This window comes from Pholcus phalangioides, unplaced genomic scaffold (genome assembly GCF_987345545.1).
Source record: "Pholcus phalangioides strain wild (caught in Gottingen) unplaced genomic scaffold, Ppha-v1.0 ptg000015l_1, whole genome shotgun sequence".
Lineage (NCBI taxonomy): Eukaryota > Metazoa > Arthropoda > Arachnida > Araneae > Pholcidae > Pholcus > Pholcus phalangioides.
The window spans coordinates 51,771,395-51,791,099 of record NW_028301608.1 but is presented as its reverse complement, the minus strand read 5'-3'; the positions used below and the strand labels follow the sequence as shown (position 1 = coordinate 51,791,099).

The 19,705-nt window shown below is 33.6% G+C and overlaps 1 protein-coding gene across 4 annotated transcripts in view; it reads left to right on the top strand.

Moving 5' to 3' along the window:
- The window catches only part of LOC149076178 (eukaryotic translation initiation factor 4 gamma 3-like), a 146,976-nt gene that overhangs the window by 112,373 nt on the left and 14,898 nt on the right, over positions 1-19,705 (top strand). For all 4 annotated transcript variants that reach the window (XM_089243737.1, XM_089243738.1, XM_089243740.1 and 1 more), the window contains exons 13-25: positions 1,575-1,772; positions 9,289-9,432; positions 9,952-10,031; positions 10,184-10,376; positions 10,715-10,813; positions 10,927-11,095; positions 14,812-14,909; positions 15,416-15,546; positions 15,708-15,767; positions 16,541-16,743; positions 17,352-17,446; positions 18,088-18,260; positions 18,582-18,786. In XM_089243737.1, coding sequence (XP_089099863.1) covers positions 1,575-1,772; positions 9,289-9,432; positions 9,952-10,031; positions 10,184-10,376; positions 10,715-10,813; positions 10,927-11,095; positions 14,812-14,909; positions 15,416-15,546; positions 15,708-15,767; positions 16,541-16,743; positions 17,352-17,446; positions 18,088-18,260; positions 18,582-18,786 — 1,848 coding nt within the window. The remainder of the gene's footprint in view (positions 1-1,574; positions 1,773-9,288; positions 9,433-9,951; positions 10,032-10,183; positions 10,377-10,714; positions 10,814-10,926; positions 11,096-14,811; positions 14,910-15,415; positions 15,547-15,707; positions 15,768-16,540; positions 16,744-17,351; positions 17,447-18,087; positions 18,261-18,581; positions 18,787-19,705) is intronic.

Genomic DNA, 19,705 nt, shown 5'->3' with positions numbered 1-19,705 from the left:
AGTTTATTTACATTGTTTTACATCCACATCCATCCAATTCTGAAATAATAGCTGGTGACATAAGATAAACTCTGAGAAAAAATGCCGGTCAACAATGTGTTAAGATGAACAGAAGCCTGCGGTTACCTCCGTCTGTGAGGTAAGGTATTTAATAAATATTTTCACTATATATATCTACACAATAAAATATGACATAATATGCGTGAATAAGAAATATAAGAAAACTAATCTTGTGACTTGACCGGATCCTCTCCCAGGGGACCACTTAGTGTTAGTGGAACACGTGAGCCTTTATGGTGATACGAGACATGGCTGGCAATTTTAAAATTTCACAGCTCCCACTCTTCCTACTTTTTGGTAAAATGTCCTACTTTCTCAGTTTTGTCCTACTTTCTAGTTTTTGTCCTACTTTCTAGTTTTTGTCCTACTTTTCCTACTTTTTTAACAAATCCTATCGACAAAATTTGTGTAATTGATTTTAATTGAGCAGGAAATCATTGATATATTGCCAAATATTACAAATGCTGAAGAATGCAATTAATGATTCTGCCGAAGCTGAAATTTTATCATTTTTAAGGTTATTTGGAGGGGGGTGTATGTGGACCATTTGGTTGATTAATTTTTCATTTGCTTAGTTTGAGGGTTCAACAAGTCTAGTAGTGATTAAAAACTTCTGTCTGGATGGGAAAAATAATTTTGTATTTATTACTTGGTCTTGGATAGTAACTAACATTCATCATTCAAAATTATGGTGCAAACAGGTGAAACAACAGTTTGCATTTCAAAGCAGTTGGATACATAGGCCTATTCTAGGTTTGGTGATTCCGGTGCTACCCAATGGCATGAAGAGGCATAAACAATATTTACAATGCTCAACAAAGAGCTAGAAATGGAAGTGCTTCATTTGTCAAAAATGATTACACTGGCATTGAATAGTAAAATGTAAACAAACCCCTTTAAAAAATGATGGACGACGCAGTAAAACAGGTTCACCTTGCCTTATTTACATCGGATCTTGTAATTTATACATTTTGCACTGCGCTTGTGAAAGTGGTCTCAAAGGAGCGTCATTCTTAAAAAACTTACGTCTTCAAAATTTGCTGTGCCTTGTCGAAGAGAGTTGACAAGCTCTGCACTTTGAAGACTCCAAAAAAAAGAATGTAATATATATAAAGAGAGCTGGCAAAGAATTATCTGTAGTTGCTAGTACACTGTTTTGGCCAAAAATTGGTTTTGTAACCAAGTCATTTGTCATTTTACTTTGGCTTGAGTTAGTCTTATAGGAAACTGAAATAGTGCTATGAAAAAAAAAAGTTAATTCAAAATTAATTTTTTTTTTTTTTTTGCAAAAAAAAAATTTTTTTAGGAATTTTTTTTCTATTATGCTATGATTATGTTGTCTAAGGGGGTTACCCCCCTCCCCCATCCTACTTTTTATTCCTGCATTTTCCTACTTTTTCTCATTTTTTTTTAGTGGGAGCCCTGAATTTCAGCTCAAATAAATTATACAATTTGCATCACATTGATTCGTATGTTTTTTTTTTCTCATGTAATTTTTCTTTTCGATTTTTCAGGAACTTTACAAAAAGGTTCGGGGAATTCTAAACAAACTTACTCCTCAGAAATTTGACACGCTTGTCAAGCAAGTGAAAGATTTAGATATCAACAATGAAGAAAGGCTGAAAGGTGTTATTGATTTGGTGTTTGAAAAAGCTATAGATGAACCTAATTTTAGTGTTCCTTATGCACTCATGTGTAAACAGTTGGCAATGGTAAGTTTATTTAAATAAACTTAGTTTCTTGTAACTGATGTCTGGTATCATTTTAGTGCTTACATGTTTTAAACATGTAAATATACATATTAGACTTTTATTATATTTAAAAAAAAAAATTGCAGTGGAATTTAAATAATTTTACATGAAAATTTAAATGAGTGTTGGAGGAAAGTTCAATGAAAGAGCTTTAGAATGAACCACTCTACCTTCCACAAACTGCATGCAAAAAATAGATTGTTTGTGCATAGTTGAGTATAAATAATTGTGACTTGGATAGTCCTTTCTGTGTTCAGGGAAAAAGTAAAATATTTGGCAAAAATCAGGGAAGTGTGTGAATATTTGATATAACCGAGTGGGGGGGGGGCTTTGAATTTGGAAGTCAAGATTTTGAAAAATATTTCTCTTTTAGAGTTTTGGTGAGAGAAATGATCAGATTTTTGCTGGAAACCATGCAATACTAATCTTTCAGTCATTCGGACCAGGTTGTCTAGTGCCTGGAATTTGTCAAGCCATTCTGATAATGCAGTGCAATTCAAAATGAATGGTGCAAAAAAAAAAAGCCTGTGACACCTGTGATTAACCTATTTCGCACATATTCAACATAACACAAAAGGCCAACTCTCGAAATTTTGTTTGACAACACTGAAAAGCTGCCATATCTTCTTGAAGTTTAATGAAAACGCTGTTATATAAAATGAAAGTGTAAGTGAAACAAAAACTTACGGCGTATAGACTATGCAAAAATTTGATACTTTTTTGATTTTTACTAATTTGGGAGCATGGGGAGAAAAGTCACCCCCACATGGTTTTGTAATAGCAAAAAGCAGCACCATAAGGTGCCTCTAAAAATTTCACAAAAACAGTTTTTAAACAAACCTTTGCATAAGCAGCATTCATGGGGGGAGGGGACACTCGCCTAGGAATAAAATTAAGCTGGTCTACAATCTACATTGCTATTACGACATTTTTACTTCAAGTTTCATTTAGAAACTGATTTGCAGCACCACTGATTTTAAATTAATATTCTATTTGGTTGAAATCAAATTTTTTCCTTAAAAAGTTTTTAGACGTATAAAAATTCAGATTTTATCAGAATAAAAAGCAACGGTTTAACTGAAATCTCTGGTAAGTCAAACTACAGGATAATTCAATTTTTTTTATTTTCTATCTCCTAAAGTCCTTTAGAAGCGCTGTTAAATTTTTGCGAAACCAGAACACTGAAACAAATCCAGGCTAGTTTTTGCCGTACTGGTGCTGGCATAGCTTGAGCAATTAAGTCAACCACATCACATGTATCAGCATTTCTCAACTTTTTTTTGACACAGGGAGCTCTTTGTTATATAATTTCTATGGCGGAGCCCTTTAGGTCTTTTTTATTCATTCGTCGAAGTTATTTATTTTCATTATCGTTTTTGAATTTACTGGCTATTTTTATTTTTGTCAAGCGGCTGGAGCTCCTAGGAGTTACGCGACCGCAGAGCACTGGTTGAGAATCGCTGACATATATACAGTGAAAATCCTGTATGATGACCCTCAATATTACTCTAATTTTTAGTGTTATACAGTAGAATCCCAGTATAACAAACTCCAAGAGGCCAGGGAAATCACTTCATTACAGGGTTGGTAAAAAAACCTGTTTTTTTGAAAAAAAACAAACCAAAACAATGAAATTTCTGAAAAATCATTCACACTTCCAATAATTAACTAAAATAAAATGTTTATTAATGTAATTAACACTATTCCCATGCTAATTAATCAATAAATATTTATTACATTTTAACAAAAACCAACTTTTGCAATTTAATTTAACTCAATGGATTACTGTGTGTTTGAAAATTCTTTTAATATTATTAATCATATAATATATAAAGGTTTTTCTCCAGTTACTTTCAGTATACTTAACTAGGAAGCTATTTTGCAAAAAGTAATAAAAATTAGGTGAATATAATATATTTAATGAAGCATAAATAATGCAGATTAATTAGCAATGATTTACGATATACAAGGTGATTGATTATAACTAAGGTTCTGATTTCAAAACACTGTAAAAAAAGAACGATTGTCATGACTTGAAAATTGACATGAATATTCCTGAAAAAATTCAATTTTATTGAAAAAATACTTAAAAGTAGTACTTAAAAGTTTTTCCTTAGGGAAAAAGTACTTAAAAATGTGAAATTAATGACATCCAACATGTGGAAAATTTGCTCGCAGAATGGAAACGATAGCCAGTCACGGCAGAATATAGCAGAATAACCTTAATTATAGCATTTCACGATTTCATAATTCATGGAAACATCACAAAAAACGAAGTAATTGAACAAATAACTACAACTTACTTAAAAAAATGTTAAATATGTTGTCCACTGCGTGTTCTGGCTATGAGGTTGAAAGCACAAAAATTCTTGTTCGACAACAGAATCGGAGTATGCCATGGTCATAATGTGGATGTGCTTGCAATTCAGCTTTATTAAACTAAACCAAACGTGCCCCCCCCCCCTCCATTAATATTCCTGAGGAACTTCTAACATATAGGGAATGTGCTGGAGATTGCATTTAACCAAAGTTTGCAATCTGACCACTGTTTATAGCATTTCGAGGTACCCCCACAGCCAAAAGTTACAACGGTTAAGGTGCATCCTGTCAAAATGGGTCTTCAGCAGCTGCTTTGCTGGTATTGCAATGTCAGTTATTGCTGCGCCATTAGCAATTTCCTGTTACACACTGCGCCATAACGTTGATTTTTCGAGAAACTTTGGCGCTTCTGCACCAATCGGGGTTCTCCGAAATTTCCCTCTTCAACTTTCGCTTTCGATGACGTCATTTGAATCGTGCTGTGACGTCGACCTCGGCATTGCTACTGTAATTTATAGAAAACCTTCGTGTATGTTCCGGTTTTTTTGTGGAATTCAGAAAGATAATCGGTTCTGCCAAGGTTTCTTGCATTTGGGTGTGAAAATAGTGCATCCGTATTTCAGATTCCGAAAACTCGCGTCGCCTCCGATTGATTAAAAAATCGAATTTCGAGCTTAAAAAAGTTCGAGTTTTTTAACCTATCGGAGACGCCGCAGGTTTTCGGAATCTGAAATGCGGACGCACTATGTTTGCAACATCGAGCTGGAGGGAGTATGACGTCAGCGGTCTTCGCCTCGGCAGTGCTGAGAACGCCGTCCGCAACATCATTCATCGGAAGATCACATGACTCGGTGAAAACACGCACAATCCCCCGTTATTTTCTTATGGCATAAATAGCAGTTCGAAACAATAAATGAAAGAAATAATTTCAGTATCGATGAGATAATTCCAAAATTAATGAAAGAAAATTTCTAGAATTAATGACATAGATAATTTCAGTTCCAAAATAAATGAAAGTGATAATTCCAAAATCATAAAAGTGATAATTCCAAAATCATAAAAGTGATAATTCTAGCATTAATGAAAGATAATTCCAGAATTAATGAAAGAGAATTCAGCATTGATGAAAGAGAGAATTCTAGAATTAATGAAAGAGAATTCTAGAATTAATGAAAGAGAATTCTAGAATTAATGAAAGAGAATTCTAGAATTAATGAAAGAGAATTCTAGAATTAATGAAAGAGAATTCTAGAATTAATGAAAGAGAAATTCTAGTTTTAATGAAAGAATTTCAGTTTCAAAATAAATGAAAGTTATAATTCCAGCATTAATTAAAAATTGTGTAATTAATGAAAGGTAATTCCAGCATTAATTAAAAATTATGTAATTAATGAAAGAGAATTCAGCATTGATTCAGAAGTAAGGAGGCCAGATCAGACTCATCTCGACTGCATCAAATCCAGGAAGTCCTTTCAGATAAAAGTGTTTTGGTGAAAGCTTTGTTTCTGAAAGAAGCATCAGAACTTTTTGAATGGCTTTCTGACATTATTTGAAAAAGAGGAGCCCCTCATACACATTTTGTATGATGAGCTAGGGGCTCTTGTTAGAAAAATTATGGCACGTTTCCTGAAATCTGAACATATTCAGAATGTTAGAATTGCTGAGCTTCAGAATTTAGCTATAGAAAGCAGTGAGAACCGGAGGAAAAATGTGGTTGTTGGTGCTGAAATAGAATCCAATCTTGCTGAGTTGGGGGAATGTTCTCAACAAAAAATTTCTATTAGGTGCTAGATCATCAAGCGCTTGCTCAAAGTTTTACCTTTTGAGAACACCTTGCTGGAAAAAATGAAGTATTTGCATCCCATTTTCCGACTGGAAAACTCTTCATTATCATGTATTAAGTAGATTGTTTCAAAGCTACTGCAAGTTTGTCCTTTGGATAACCCTGTTCTCTTGGATGAATGGATTTCTCTGCAGTGTGAAGATATACATGTGAGTTATCAAAGGTTAGATAAGTATTGGGGATCTATATTTGATCTGAAAAACTTGGATGGAAGTGCAAAGTTCAAAATTTTGCTTGTGCTTGTCAAAGCCTTAATATGTCTTGCCCACATGGAAATGCAGACTGCGAGAGGGGCTTGAGTGTAAACAGACATTTCCTGCAACATAGATCAAATCTTTCGGTTGAAAATATCAATGGCATTAGGCAAATAAAATCTTACGTACAGCATTCTCGAAATGCTAAAGATGTTGATGTCAATCTTCTGAAAGCTGTTCACAGCTTGCATCAGAAGTACCAAGACAGACTTCTGCACCAAAAAACTTTTGATAAGAAAGTTCCACGACCAGATGAGAATCAAAGACTAAAAGCAGAAGAAAGGGAGTTGGAAATTCAGTTATCATCAAAAACTATGCCGAACACTGCAGAGAAAATTATAGAAGTGGGAATAAAGAGAAAAAACTTTGTAGACATCGAAAGTGGGCAAGTTCGTCTGAAAACACAGAAAGAAAAAAATGTGTAGTGTTCTTGAGAAATTAGAGGAAAACAGAGTCATGAGTCAACAAAATGTCATGTTTTTTTTTAATGTATGCTTATTTGTTTGATTTGTAAACTTTACTTTTTCTTCTTACGCCCAGCTTGTATTATGACTTATAATTTTTACGTCCCTATAAGTGGATGCAAGTTTTATCAAATATATAAAACTGATTTTTGACGCCGGAACCCTATAACTGGTTAAAATGTTCAAAATTGAATAATCTGATTATCTCTGTTCAAAAAATTTTCATTTTTGACAAAGGTAATAATGATTCTGCGCACTGCTCCGAATTCAGAGATTGCTGTTCCGAAACACTAAATTTACTGCTCCAAAAAGAGTCAACAGCAATCCCATCCCTGCAATGTGCATCTTGATAGAAGTTCTATCCACACAGTGAGGCTGTGGAAGTGTCGAAATGATGTGGTTGCACAAAATAGATTATACTGCTAGCCAAGTACAGCATCATCTACTTGCACATTTTTCACTTTTTTCTTTTGCGAAAGAAACTTTCATTGCTTCAGGAGTATCCATGCAAATTTTCAAGTCATTCTGATCAGTACTTACTGTATAGTTTTGGAATCAAAACTTAAATTATAATCACCTTGTATACAGCTGATTATTTTTCATAAATCAGTTACTACTATATAGTAGAACCTTGATTAACTGGGCTTAACAGTGTGTGTGTGAAAGTATAAAAAAAACTATTGAATATTAAGACTGGGAAATATACAGTAGGCGATGTGCTGCTACTTATAGGAAAGAAAATGAAAATGTATGTGAGGTAATGTAACAACTAGTACACTAGTCTTTGTCCTTTAAGGACAGCTGGTGTCTTTATTGGATTATAGGACCACCTGCCCCTAGCATGATGGTGTCACTACTGTAGCTGCTTCTTTGTGAAGGGAAAAAGAAACCCTGTGAGATAATACACCACTACATTTAGATGTGTGATGTAATCCTTATTCATGAATTTGCTAAAGATAGAGCATCGGAACATAGCCAAAGGTTAGAAAATGTTGTAAGAATGAGCAATTTTGACTTTTGTATATAACATAGCTGCCAAGTCTCCCGAATTTTAGCTTCATTGCTCGACCTCCCGAAAAGTTCTTAAATCTCCCGAATTTTTAAGAAAATCACAAAAAAACCCTAATTGTCCCTAAACATTCCCTACTTCATTAAAAAAATCCCCGTTTATGAAAACAATCCCTAAGGAATTTCTTTCGGGGCATGAAGAATCTTTTTTTCCCCTTTTGAAATGACGCCACACGTCGTAAATGGGGAAATTCCCTTTTTAAGGAAGTTTTACAAAACCCTCTGATGGTAACAAGAAAGTTGTTTGTCTTATCACGCAGGGAAATTGCTTAGCAGCCAATAGTCCTGGATAATAATTGAAGATTATAGTGACGCGCATATGGTCAAAATTTCTTTTGTTGAAGTTACGTACGTGCGATACAACAAAACATGAATACTGATAAGCAAAAACATATTTAATCAATTTTAAAGACACTTATTCCGATGAATTTCCTCTCATCAAACGTTCCAGAAGAGGGCCGACTTTTCCTTTTTGTACAAGTTGTGTTACGGACATGATCATCGGTCATGGAAAGACTGTAATCATTACTCGTGAAATGAAAAAAAGAAAGAAAAAAATCAAGCAAGTGCCTTAGTCAGTGTTCTTCAAAAATTGACGCTTTTTTCCTTCATCTTCCGATGATTTTGGGGTCATTCGCTCAGAATGTTTGTTTGCAGCGTTTCTGATTGAACACAATATTTATTTTTACATCACTGAAGTTTTGGCCTCCAATTTCACTTGTTTTTCGCGTAGGAATTTTATTCCCAAGGGTTTAACTTCCATGTGAGTAAAATCCCTATTTTAATTTGACTTCAGTTTTTGAGTAGGGATTTTATTCCCTACGATTTAACTTTTATGTTTGGAAAATCCCTATTTTATTTGGAAAAATCCCTATTGTATTTATTAGGGAGTGGTTTAAGCATAAAATACGGGTTTGCGCGAAAATCTCCCGAATTTTCATTCTCAAAAGTTGGCAGCTATGATATAACTTTAAATAACTAAGATACTTCACACGAAAAATATATATATATTTTTTGGCCACATTTATGAGACTTTTTGAAAAAAACCACTTATAAAATCTTATGTCATTTAAAGATATACCATCAGAATGTATCCCAAGGATATAAAATGTGGTAAAAATAAAACATTTTGGCTAATAGTGAACCAATATGATCTTTTTCAAGGGGAACAAAAAAATATATTTAGGCAACTTTTATTTGATTTTTTGAATTTAAAAAAAAACACTTGGTTAAAACCAATGTTAAACCAAACAACCCTGCTTCATTATAACAAAATTTGGTTGTAAAGGAATTCCAAGTTTTTGCAGGTCCTATGTAAAACTTACTTGGAGGATTAGAAAAGTGTTCGTTAAACAAGATTCAACTGTATATTTCATCCTATATATAGTGCAATATATTTCCATCTATATAACAATTCTTTTATCAAGTATTGTAGTATAGGCATTTCAACTGTATATAAAAATGATGTACAGCAAAAGCAAAGTCTTGTATATTTGTGGCTTGAAAGCTTTTCAATGTTTTTCTCTTAGGTTAAGGTACCTTTGACTGAAGGAGAAGGTTATGTTAACTTTAGGAAGCTATTACTTACCAAATGTCAGAGGGAGTTTGAACAAGACAAAAGCGAAGAATTGAACAGAGTTGAAAAAAAGAAAGTTATAGAAGACTGCAAAACGGTATTTAATTAAACCTGATACTCTTATAAATGCTTCTTTTGGAGTTTTCTTTTCTACAAAGTTCTCAGTCAAATCAATGATTCAACTGCATTATGTTCAGCATACAATTTCATGAAAATTAAAATTTTTCTTGAAATTAAAATTTTCTATTGTTAAAATTGACGAAATTCTTTCATATTTGGTGTATTATAGATGTAAATTTTCCTTGTAATTTGTAACTCTCAGCAGTTTTTTTGTCACCTTCACAAATTATTCAATTACACCAGCTTTTTGCTCCCTCTAAGATTTTAAATTTTTATATTTTTATCTGTGATAGCTTTTTGTGCTTTATGTATTATCCCTTTGAAGGGCAGACATATTTCCAAAATGTATAGAAAATAATGTGAACAGGTGAGCCCACTATGGGAAACACCATGCTGGAAATGGTCGACTAGTTTTTCAATGGAAAAATTTAATCATTTGTTTTCAGATATTTTTTCTCATAAAGGTTTCAATTTAATATAAAATATATAATTTCAGGAAGATAAAAAGAAACAGCTTCAAGAAGAGTATTTGGAAGAGGAAACCAAATATAGAAGGCGACAACTTGGCAATATTCGGTAAATAAAAGTTTCGGGTGGTTGTGAATGTAAGATACAAGAACTAATCACTGTGAATCAGCATGATTATATTGGATACAAAACAAATTCAAAATGGTGCTTGCTACAAAGTACATTCACGCATGTTTCTCATATCAAAATCTGTGTTTCAGGTTTATTGGAGAGTTGTTCAAGTTGGGAATGCTGATAGAACCTATCATGCATGAATGTGTGAAAAAGCTTTTAAGTCAAGGTGATGAAGATTCTTTGGAGTGCCTTTGTCGACTGCTTACAACCATTGGCAAAGAATTGGTTATAAAGAAGGATCGAGAAAGCAATGATGATTATGAAACAAAGAAAGAAGTTGTAAGTCATGACTCTACTTGAGAAATATTAGTATTGTCGTAATAATTTTCAAATGAGGCTGAGTTTTTTCTTTGACTGTTCATTCTGTAGTTTGTCATTTTAAGCGACTCAACTTAAAATCCTAATCAAATTTTTTTTTGTTCAATGGTGATCTTCATCCCAGAAAATGTGAGACATAATTGGCTTTTTAAAGTGGTAGATTTATATGTTTACAAATAAATGTTGAAAGGGGGGAACTAATGTAATTCAAGAATCAAACATTAGTTTTAATTTCAGTTTATAAAAATAAATATTTTTAATTGAAATGTAAATTTCAATTCTATTTTCTTAAATAATAGATGAATAGTTACATGACAGAGATGCAAAGGATAGTAGATAAAAGACAGACTAGCTCAAGGGTACGATTCATGCTTCAAGATGTAATAGAGTTGAAAAGGGTAAATATAAGTGTTCTCCTATTTCATTTCACTGTTTTTGTTCATGGTTTGGAAGTTCTTATTTTATATTTGAGTTGGTGTTCATGATGTATATTTTAATATCTAATAACTAGCGAAACTGGGTGCCAAGAAGGGATGAGAATTATCCGAAAACAATTGATCAAATACATAAAGAGGCTGAGAAGGAAGCACAAGAGCAACAGCAGCTGCTTCAAAATATGTCTTTTCCTAAAAGAATGCCTGATGACAGGCGTAAAAGTTCCTCTACTGGTCCATATCCAGGTGAAGTATTTGATAAATTATTTATAAAGATGCAATATCCATGTCATTTACACGTTAAGTGAAAAACTACTACTAAACTACTCTTGCACCTCGTTCACATTCCTCTGCGGTATTTCTAACGAATATATAAACCTAATTTAATTATAATTTGAATTCTAACGAATATGTGAACCTAACGTGAAGTTTGTTACCATGTAGTGCTTGTTATGTGTAGTGCTGCCATCTGCAGTGAGAAAAACTACTGCAGACGGCTCAATTCCGAATTAAAATAACCTCAAGTACTTAGATAATATGTACTGGTTAGCAGTGTATCAAATGTTTAGTTTTTGAGACTTCATAACATTCATTATAGAAATTTTTGCCATGTTAAATGGTTTATGCAAAAAATTTTGCTGTTTATTATATTAGTGAGAACAGCTGATGAAGGATGGTTTTCTGAATTGCAAGTGTTTATGACCAATTGATGACTGGGGGGGATGTGATGAATATTCAATGGGTTTTTTGTATCCTGTCTATTCTGCCCTTTGGTATTAAGTATTGGGTTCTGCCAAAGTTTTGTTGGAAATTCGGCCGAGTATCAGTGCTTTAATGAATCTTTCGCATCCTGACTATAAAGTTTTTATTGTTGCGTAAAATTTTCTATGTATAATTTCTAAATTGGAAAGCAAGAAGTATATGAAGTTTTGTGAATTCATGTCAACATGTCTACCAAAATACCAAAGGGGTCAATAAATTCCATAAAAAAAATTGTGAATATTTTTTTCCCAGGGAAAAAAATTCTTGGTTTTTTTTCTGATTTGTCAAGTCCTGGTACGAGAACTAAATTACTTGTTTGTAGTCCAAATGTAGTTGAAAAATATTGATAATATATCAATATACAACTGTACAGTTTAAACATCCAATTGGTCACAAGCTACTTTCTGCATAAACTTACTTATTGCACTAAAATCAATGTATTATGTAATTCTAATTGGTCCATGGGCCAGAGTTTGTGTATTTATGGTTTTAAAGGACAAAAGAATTCTAATTAATGAGGTTGTGGAAATAAAAAATTCACAATTTTGCCCAAAAAACCTGGGTTTTTTACAACCCTGATATAAAATTTCATAATACACAGCGGCATAACATTAGTATATGTAGAATCCCAAATTTATCAGAGCATAATAGTTTATCATGTCTGACACATACTTTGTTCTGTAATAGGCTTGTACTGGACATTAGGAGCATCTCTCACAATTGGTCAACAGTAGTCATTCAGTTTGGAGGGTGGCCATTTTTCTTTGTAACATTGATTTACACTCCTTACCACTTTTGCACCACACAATAGTGCTCATAAAGCACTTATTAACATGGTAATCTCTCAAAAACAAGAGCCAATGAAACTTATCCATGACAATATTTGGTTTCAGCAGGTCAAAACCATTAGGAATTATATATTTCCTTGTTGGATGTAATTTCATCGTTGTGCAATGTAATTCAATATGTCAATTTCCTATGTTAAATAAATTTCAATCATTTTAAAATTATATTTCAATTTTCAGTCTAAAACCAAAAACACTGATTTCATTGATTAATCATAATGATTTGTTTAGAACACTGATATTCTGCCTCAAAATTGACCAAATATTCAATTATTATGTGAAACCACTATTCGTCCTGTCTCTAATGTGTTGTGGCTGTGCTTTCATAAGTTCAGTTAATAGTGACAATTCTGTAATACAGACGATAATGGTTTACGATTTATGATAATTTCTACATATCCAAGAAGCATGCTGCTAGATATGTGACTGCACAATCGTGAATTTTTTAACTTCATGTATTTGGTGTCGTAAGGCATGAAAACTTCTATTGATGTAGCTGTCTATTCACATGTATTTAGCAGTTAATTTTTTTTTCTTTTGATTGAATGTGCACACAGTACCAACATTCCCTTTTGGAGCACTTCAATATCTCACCAGAGGTGAAGGGACGCATGTCCAGTCCTTTCCTGTTTATTATATAATTCTACAGGGTGTTTTTAAGTTCTAGCACAGCCTTTATCTCATCAACCGTCCATCATAGAGGAATGATTCCAGTTTAAAAATGCTGAACAGGCATTTAAAAATTACCCTGTACCAGTTTTGAGGGTGAAAATACAGTGTGTAACAAAATAAATCTAAATTTTATACAGTCCCTGTGTTCCCAACTTCCGATTGGAAGATAGTTGCTCAGTCTTCTCCGAGGCCAACAAAAAAATTCCATGTTTCTAAGTATAATATTTACAGATATTTGAATTTGAAAAACAGGGAAGGTGAGGAAAAAAACAGTTGTAAATGAAGAAAACCCATTTTATCTGCATCTAATGCTGCTTCTTCCCAAATTTCTTCCGTTTTTCTAATTAGAATATATCTGTGAATATTGCAATTAGAAACATGGAATATTTTTTTCGGCATCAGGTGAGACACTAACAACTTTCTAATAAGGGGCCATTCAAGTATTACATCAGCATCGATGGGGGATATGTTGCATTCCGAATTGCTGACTTTTTGATGACAAGGGGGGGGGGGTTTGGATAATGTTTACGTCATCAACCCCCCCTTTATGAAATATGGCATCTTACTCGGTGCACCAAAAACAAAAAAACCCTTTCGATAGTTTGTGGGCACTTGAAGTAACATTCTCCCTATTGATAAGTGTCCTACAGAGCCACTTTAGTGATCTCTAAATTTTTCGCAGATCCAAGTTATCTGGAAATGTGTCCGGGCTGCTTAAATGCTATGGGACTGTGCCACGCATCACTCAAGTGATTCGTAATAATATGCCGCGGATCACTTAAATAATCTGAGAATGTGTCGCAGGTAACTTGAGTGATGTAGAACTGCACTGGGGGCCACTTAAGTGCTTTAAAACTATGCCACATGTTACTCAAGGGATCTCTAAATTAGTCACGGATCGCTTATGTGTTCTGGAACTGTGTCCCAGGTCATTGAAGTGATCTGAAAATGTGCCACGGGCTGCTTAAATGCTTTGGAATTGTACATAACTTAAGCGATCTGTAAATGTACCACTTAGTTCATTTTTACAAAATTAGGTTTGAGGAGGGCATGTCACAGCAGATAACCTCCAGGGCTGTATTTGGTCCACAGGCTGAGGGCTTCATGCGATTTACTATATATAGCTTAGAGGGTGGGTCGCAATGAATTTATTAAAGATGAATTTTGAGTCCATAGCCTTCAAAAAATAACACTGAAATTGACAAATTGATTATAATAACATATAAAGGTATTTTCTTCCGAAATTTCATTAAAAGAAAATAACTTTTTGATTGTCGGGGCCTCCTATGTTCCCCGTGTACATCTGATCCCACCAATATGCATTAGGATTCAGAGGGGCAGAGCTGATAAAATTTTGCTGACAAGCGAGGAGGTGGTCAAAAATGGCTAAAAATTTGCTTATGTGATAGTTGAACAGCCTCGTAGAAGTTAGAGCATGGGGGACCGTATAAAAATTTAATTTCTTAGTTTGTTACACACTGTGTTTTCACCCTCATTACTGATATAGGCTAATTTTTGAACGCCTGTTCAGCTTTTTTTTAAATTACAGTCATACCTCTACATTGGACGGTTGAGATAAAGGCCAATTTAGCATTTACAAGACACCCTGTATATTGTGCTCACAATTCCATGCGAAACAATATTAATGCAATGTGAAATTTGAATCTTGGTGTGTTTTTAAAGGTCGTGGGTCTGATCACGATGGTGGCGGTTGGAACACAGTGAGCAAATCGAGCAAACCAAATGTCAGTGTAGATACAACTAGGCTTCAGCTCACAAGGGTGAGTAATACATTTTTAATTGATTTATATTTACCATATTACTGTGGGAAACAGATTTTTTAAAATCCTTTTTAACCAGCGTTCTGACCAGCTTTCACAAACTTTGAAAAATATCGACAAATTATTTATAGAGAGCTCTGAACATTGTTTTTATTATTGTTTAATGTATGGGGGGGGGGGTTGTGTTGATATTTTAAGTAGTTAATATATTGTCTGATATGTACTTGTGTATAAGTACAGTGATTTTGTCCAAAAATTTGTTCTTAAAAATTCAACTAGAATGTATGGGCAGTTACATGTACAGCAAAACCATTATTTTCGGAAGTTTTGAAGACCAGACCCATTTTGGATAGGAGTAAATATTTTGGTAGGAAAAGACATTGTAGCAGCTAGCAATGTAGGAGCTAGCTTATTTTATTCATACATTAAAATTTTCTACACAAACTATTCTTTTCTAATGCAACATTGGATTTTATAATTTTATTTTTGTTTTGTGCATTTTGTAGCCAACCGAAGTAGATAATATTCAATTGGGTCCTGGTTCTGGGAGAGGATTTTCAAATTGGGGCCGAGGCAGTGGAGGAGGTAAAGTTTTACCTCCTACAGAAAACAAACCATCAACTGCTCATGTGAACAGGTTAGTAATAGTCATTCAACAGTTATTCATTATTGGCAGCAAAGTTTCTTGAATGTTGATTTTCTCTTCAATTTCAGATTTTGGAATATCATAAAAGTGAATATTATTAATCAGAAGTCACATTTAAGTTCTTTTTATTGAAACCATTTTTTTTCATCTAGATTTTCTGCATTAGAGGCACTATCATATCCTTCTTATGAAGCAAGACGAAGCTCTCAAAGGTAAGATTTGAAATGGTATTTTTATTAATAAAAGTTCTAATGAATGTGTCTAATACGGCAAACATCCTGCATAATGATAATCACCCATATAACAATATTAGTCTTCAGTTATGATTTGTCACATAAAGGGGATATATTACATTTATCAAGATAAATCCTGGATATTGATACTTTTCTTCCTCAAACATTGCTATGTGAAATTTTCATTTTATATAATTTCTTCTGAGGATTGAATGCTAGATTTTCACACTCAAAGAAATGCAATGGAATGTTCTTTATATGAAATAAGAGGCTGATCCCCCCTCCCCTTGTGGATATTTAACTATTACAGACGTTGTTACTTTCTTGGAAATGTTTTTCAAAAAAGATAAGAGATTGAATTACTATATTGTTTCTATACGAGTGCCATAGTGCAACTGTTTGGCTGGGGGGGGGGGTTGGTATTGTAATCATTAGGGCATCTATTGTGAAAATATTTTCCCTTGTTATTGCTAAAAATCTAGTGTTGACTTGTTGCTAAAATCTAATCAGCCAAGTTTGGTGTTGAAAAGACGATTCACTTTGAACTGCATGTGCGGCATGAATGCTGTGATGTCTTTAAAAAATGGTGAGAGTAATTCATAAAGACTTCACGCTTGATCCACAATGTTGACAGCAAATGAATAGAATTTAGATTATTGGAGTGAGGACAAATTTTGTGTTCAACTGCGGCAGTCAAGTAGTGGGTTGGATTTCAACTCGGCATTTATCCAAATTCTTTTTGTCTATTCTAGGTCCGCAGCATCAAGTAGAGAGTCCAGTAGAGGCCGTAGCAATCAGGGGCCGCCTCCGATAAGAAAGACACCCTCAGTTTCTAAAGAAAGGGAGAACCTCCTAGAGACTGTTAATAAGTTAAGTCGTGTAGCTCAGCAAGAACCAAAATCCCTCGAACAAAAAGTTCCTGACATACAGAATATTAATGGCAAAGATATCTCAGGTAATTGTTGAAACTTTTTTGTTTTAATTGCAAGAATTTAAAACTCAACAAAAAGTAAAATTCTACTGAGGTAACCTTAAAACTTCCATGTAATGATATTCAATGTGTCATATGTTTTGTATGATATATATGTGTATGTGGCCTCCTTTATTCATTACAGATGATGTGAAATAAAGTAGGTAGAAATGTAATCTCTGAAAGTTTTAATCAAAATTAAATATGCACCTATTCATGTGAAAAATATGCTTTTGTAAAAAACGCCTTGAATTTTTAAGTTTTACCTTGAAAAGTGCTTGAATAGTCCTTGAATTTTTTTTTGTTGGAAGAGTACGAACCATGTTAAAGTAGAGCTATGGCAGTATGTCTTCCCACAACTAATCCCCATCTAATTAACCTAGACGTTAAAAAATAACGGTTAAGCAACAAAAATGATAGTTTTTTTTAAATTAAGAGTAAATCAAGGACACCCTATGCTATTGAATATATGGGGTTGCTAGAAGGTGTTTCTTCCCTTGATTTAATATCAAGAAATTTGATATTAAATTCTGATATGTTAAAACGGTATATATTTCTTTACTTTCATGCTTTTATTTTTCTATACCTTGCAGCAACAGTTCTGAAAGGTGAAACATTATCTAGGGATGATATTGAGAAAAAGATCAAACCTATCATAGACGAATTCATTCACAATAGTGATTTTGAAGTAAGTAATGATTAATTTTTAGATATTTTTATTCGTGCAGTCTTACATTTTTTACAGCAGGATCCTAATTTCTTGTTTTGCACGCATGCTGTCCTGTTTTTATGTAATTTATTAATCACTTAGTTTGTAACTTTGAACAATTATTTAATCAAATTAAAATAGATTTCACATTTTCAAAATAAACTTCAATTGGAATGGTCTATAGCCTTCCTGTACATGTAGGTCTGTTTCCCAAAGTGAGCAATATCGCCCACTGGGAGGGGATGAAATAGTCCGGGGCGGTAGAAGCTACGGGTGCAACATAGGGTCCTATGGGTTGTCTAGAGTTGGGGGGGGGGGCGATGAGTATAAAAAAACTTTGGAGAAAGGAGCGATGAAACAGAGTTTGGAACTATGGGGTTTTTCCTGCCGTAACCTATATTAGCGGGAGAAAATTATGGGATAGGGCATCTCTAATCTTGTGATAGTAATATTTTAAGCATTATTTGTTTTTTGGAATACCAAGTTCTCTGCAATTCAAAGAGGGTATAAGACCTTTTCAATTCACATTATCAAGACACAATTGTGTATTTTAGTACAATATGAAAATGGACACTTGTATGTATGTTGGTAATATTTCAATAATTTTTTTTCCCCAACAGGAAGCAATTAGATGCATTACCGAGCTGGCTTCTCCAAGCACTATGTCAGTGGTTATAACAGAAGCTATAAACCAAGTCCTTGAGCGATCTAGTCAAGCCAGATGTATGTTTGGCAAGTTACTAAACGATTTACTTACATCCAAAGTAATTACTATGGATCAGTGTAACAAAGGGTGAGTTTCCATTTACTGGTTATACGATATGAGTATTGTGTGCATATCAAATGCTCTGGAATGTTGAAAAATTTAATAATTGACTTTTCATTACTTCGGTTTTTGTCAAGTTGAGTTAAAATGTTTTGTGCTTAAATTTATATCAACTTTTTTTTTCAATGAAGATTTAAATTGGAAGAAGATTATAACAATGAAGATGAAGATTGGATTAATCAATTTTAATTGCAACAGTGCTTGAAATTGAATGGTAGTTCATATTTACTGGAAGACTACTTTGCTCGCATTATAATAAATTTAAAAATATCATGTTTATTCCTTTAGGTTTCATGTAGTATTAGAATTGGTGGATGAATATGCTTTGGACATTCCTAAAATATGGGAGTATCTGGGTGAAATAATGGAGCCCATGACCGAAGGTAGTGCCACCAATCTGAATTGCCTGAAAGATCTTCTCCAGCCATGTATTCCGTCTATGTCTGCTGGAAGACTTGTCAGTGCTATGTTGCACTGTGCTGTTTCAAAGCGTGTAAGTACATACTTGTCTAAAACTCCTAGATTGTTTAATATTATAAATGCTTAGTTTGTTTATTCTCTTACCTGTAAGCTTGACCTATTAGGTTGTTTGGAAAGTAATTTCATTTTTTTTATGAAAATGAAAGACTATTTTCTTATAGTGAATAAATATTTTATTGAATTATATATTGTCCATTCTGGTCCGATACCTTTTTCTATCTTCCTGCAGTATCATGATTCCACGCTCATAAAATTTTTGTTTGCTGGCAAAAAACTGATCCAGATGATTTTTGACCTCATTTGAAGTAAAGGTTTTACCATCTAAAAAATTTTGTTGAGACCAGAACAAATAATAATCAGAAGGTGCCAGAATATGGTGGGTGTGACAGTATTATCCCATCCAAGCTGTAAAAGCTTTTGGCGAGTTAACAAACTTGTATGAGGTCTCACATTATCTTGGTGGAACACTACACCTTTTCTATTGATCAATTCTGGCCTTTTATGTTTAAGTAAATCGTTCAATTTGTCCAGCTGATGACGGTACACTTCAGAATTGATCGTTGTGTTGTCTGGTTTGCATCAATTAATGCCTTTATTATGTCATCAGCTTTAACTGGCCTTCCAGAATGTGGTGCATCTTGAACATCAAAATTGCCGGATCTGAATTTTGCAAACCAGTTTTGGCTCTGGAGTTCTGTCAATACATCTTCTCCATACACATCGGATAATTTTTTTCTTGCTTGAATAGCATTTTTACCTTTTCTATAGTAAAAAAGTGAAATATGCCGAAAATGCTACTTTTCACTTTCCATATTTGAAAGGACACCAACCAAAAATTACTGCATAGAATCAATCGAACTTTTTCACAAGTAAGCCTTGCTATATCAGCTGTTAAAATATATAATGATTATGGGGCTTGAGTGTGAAGTTGG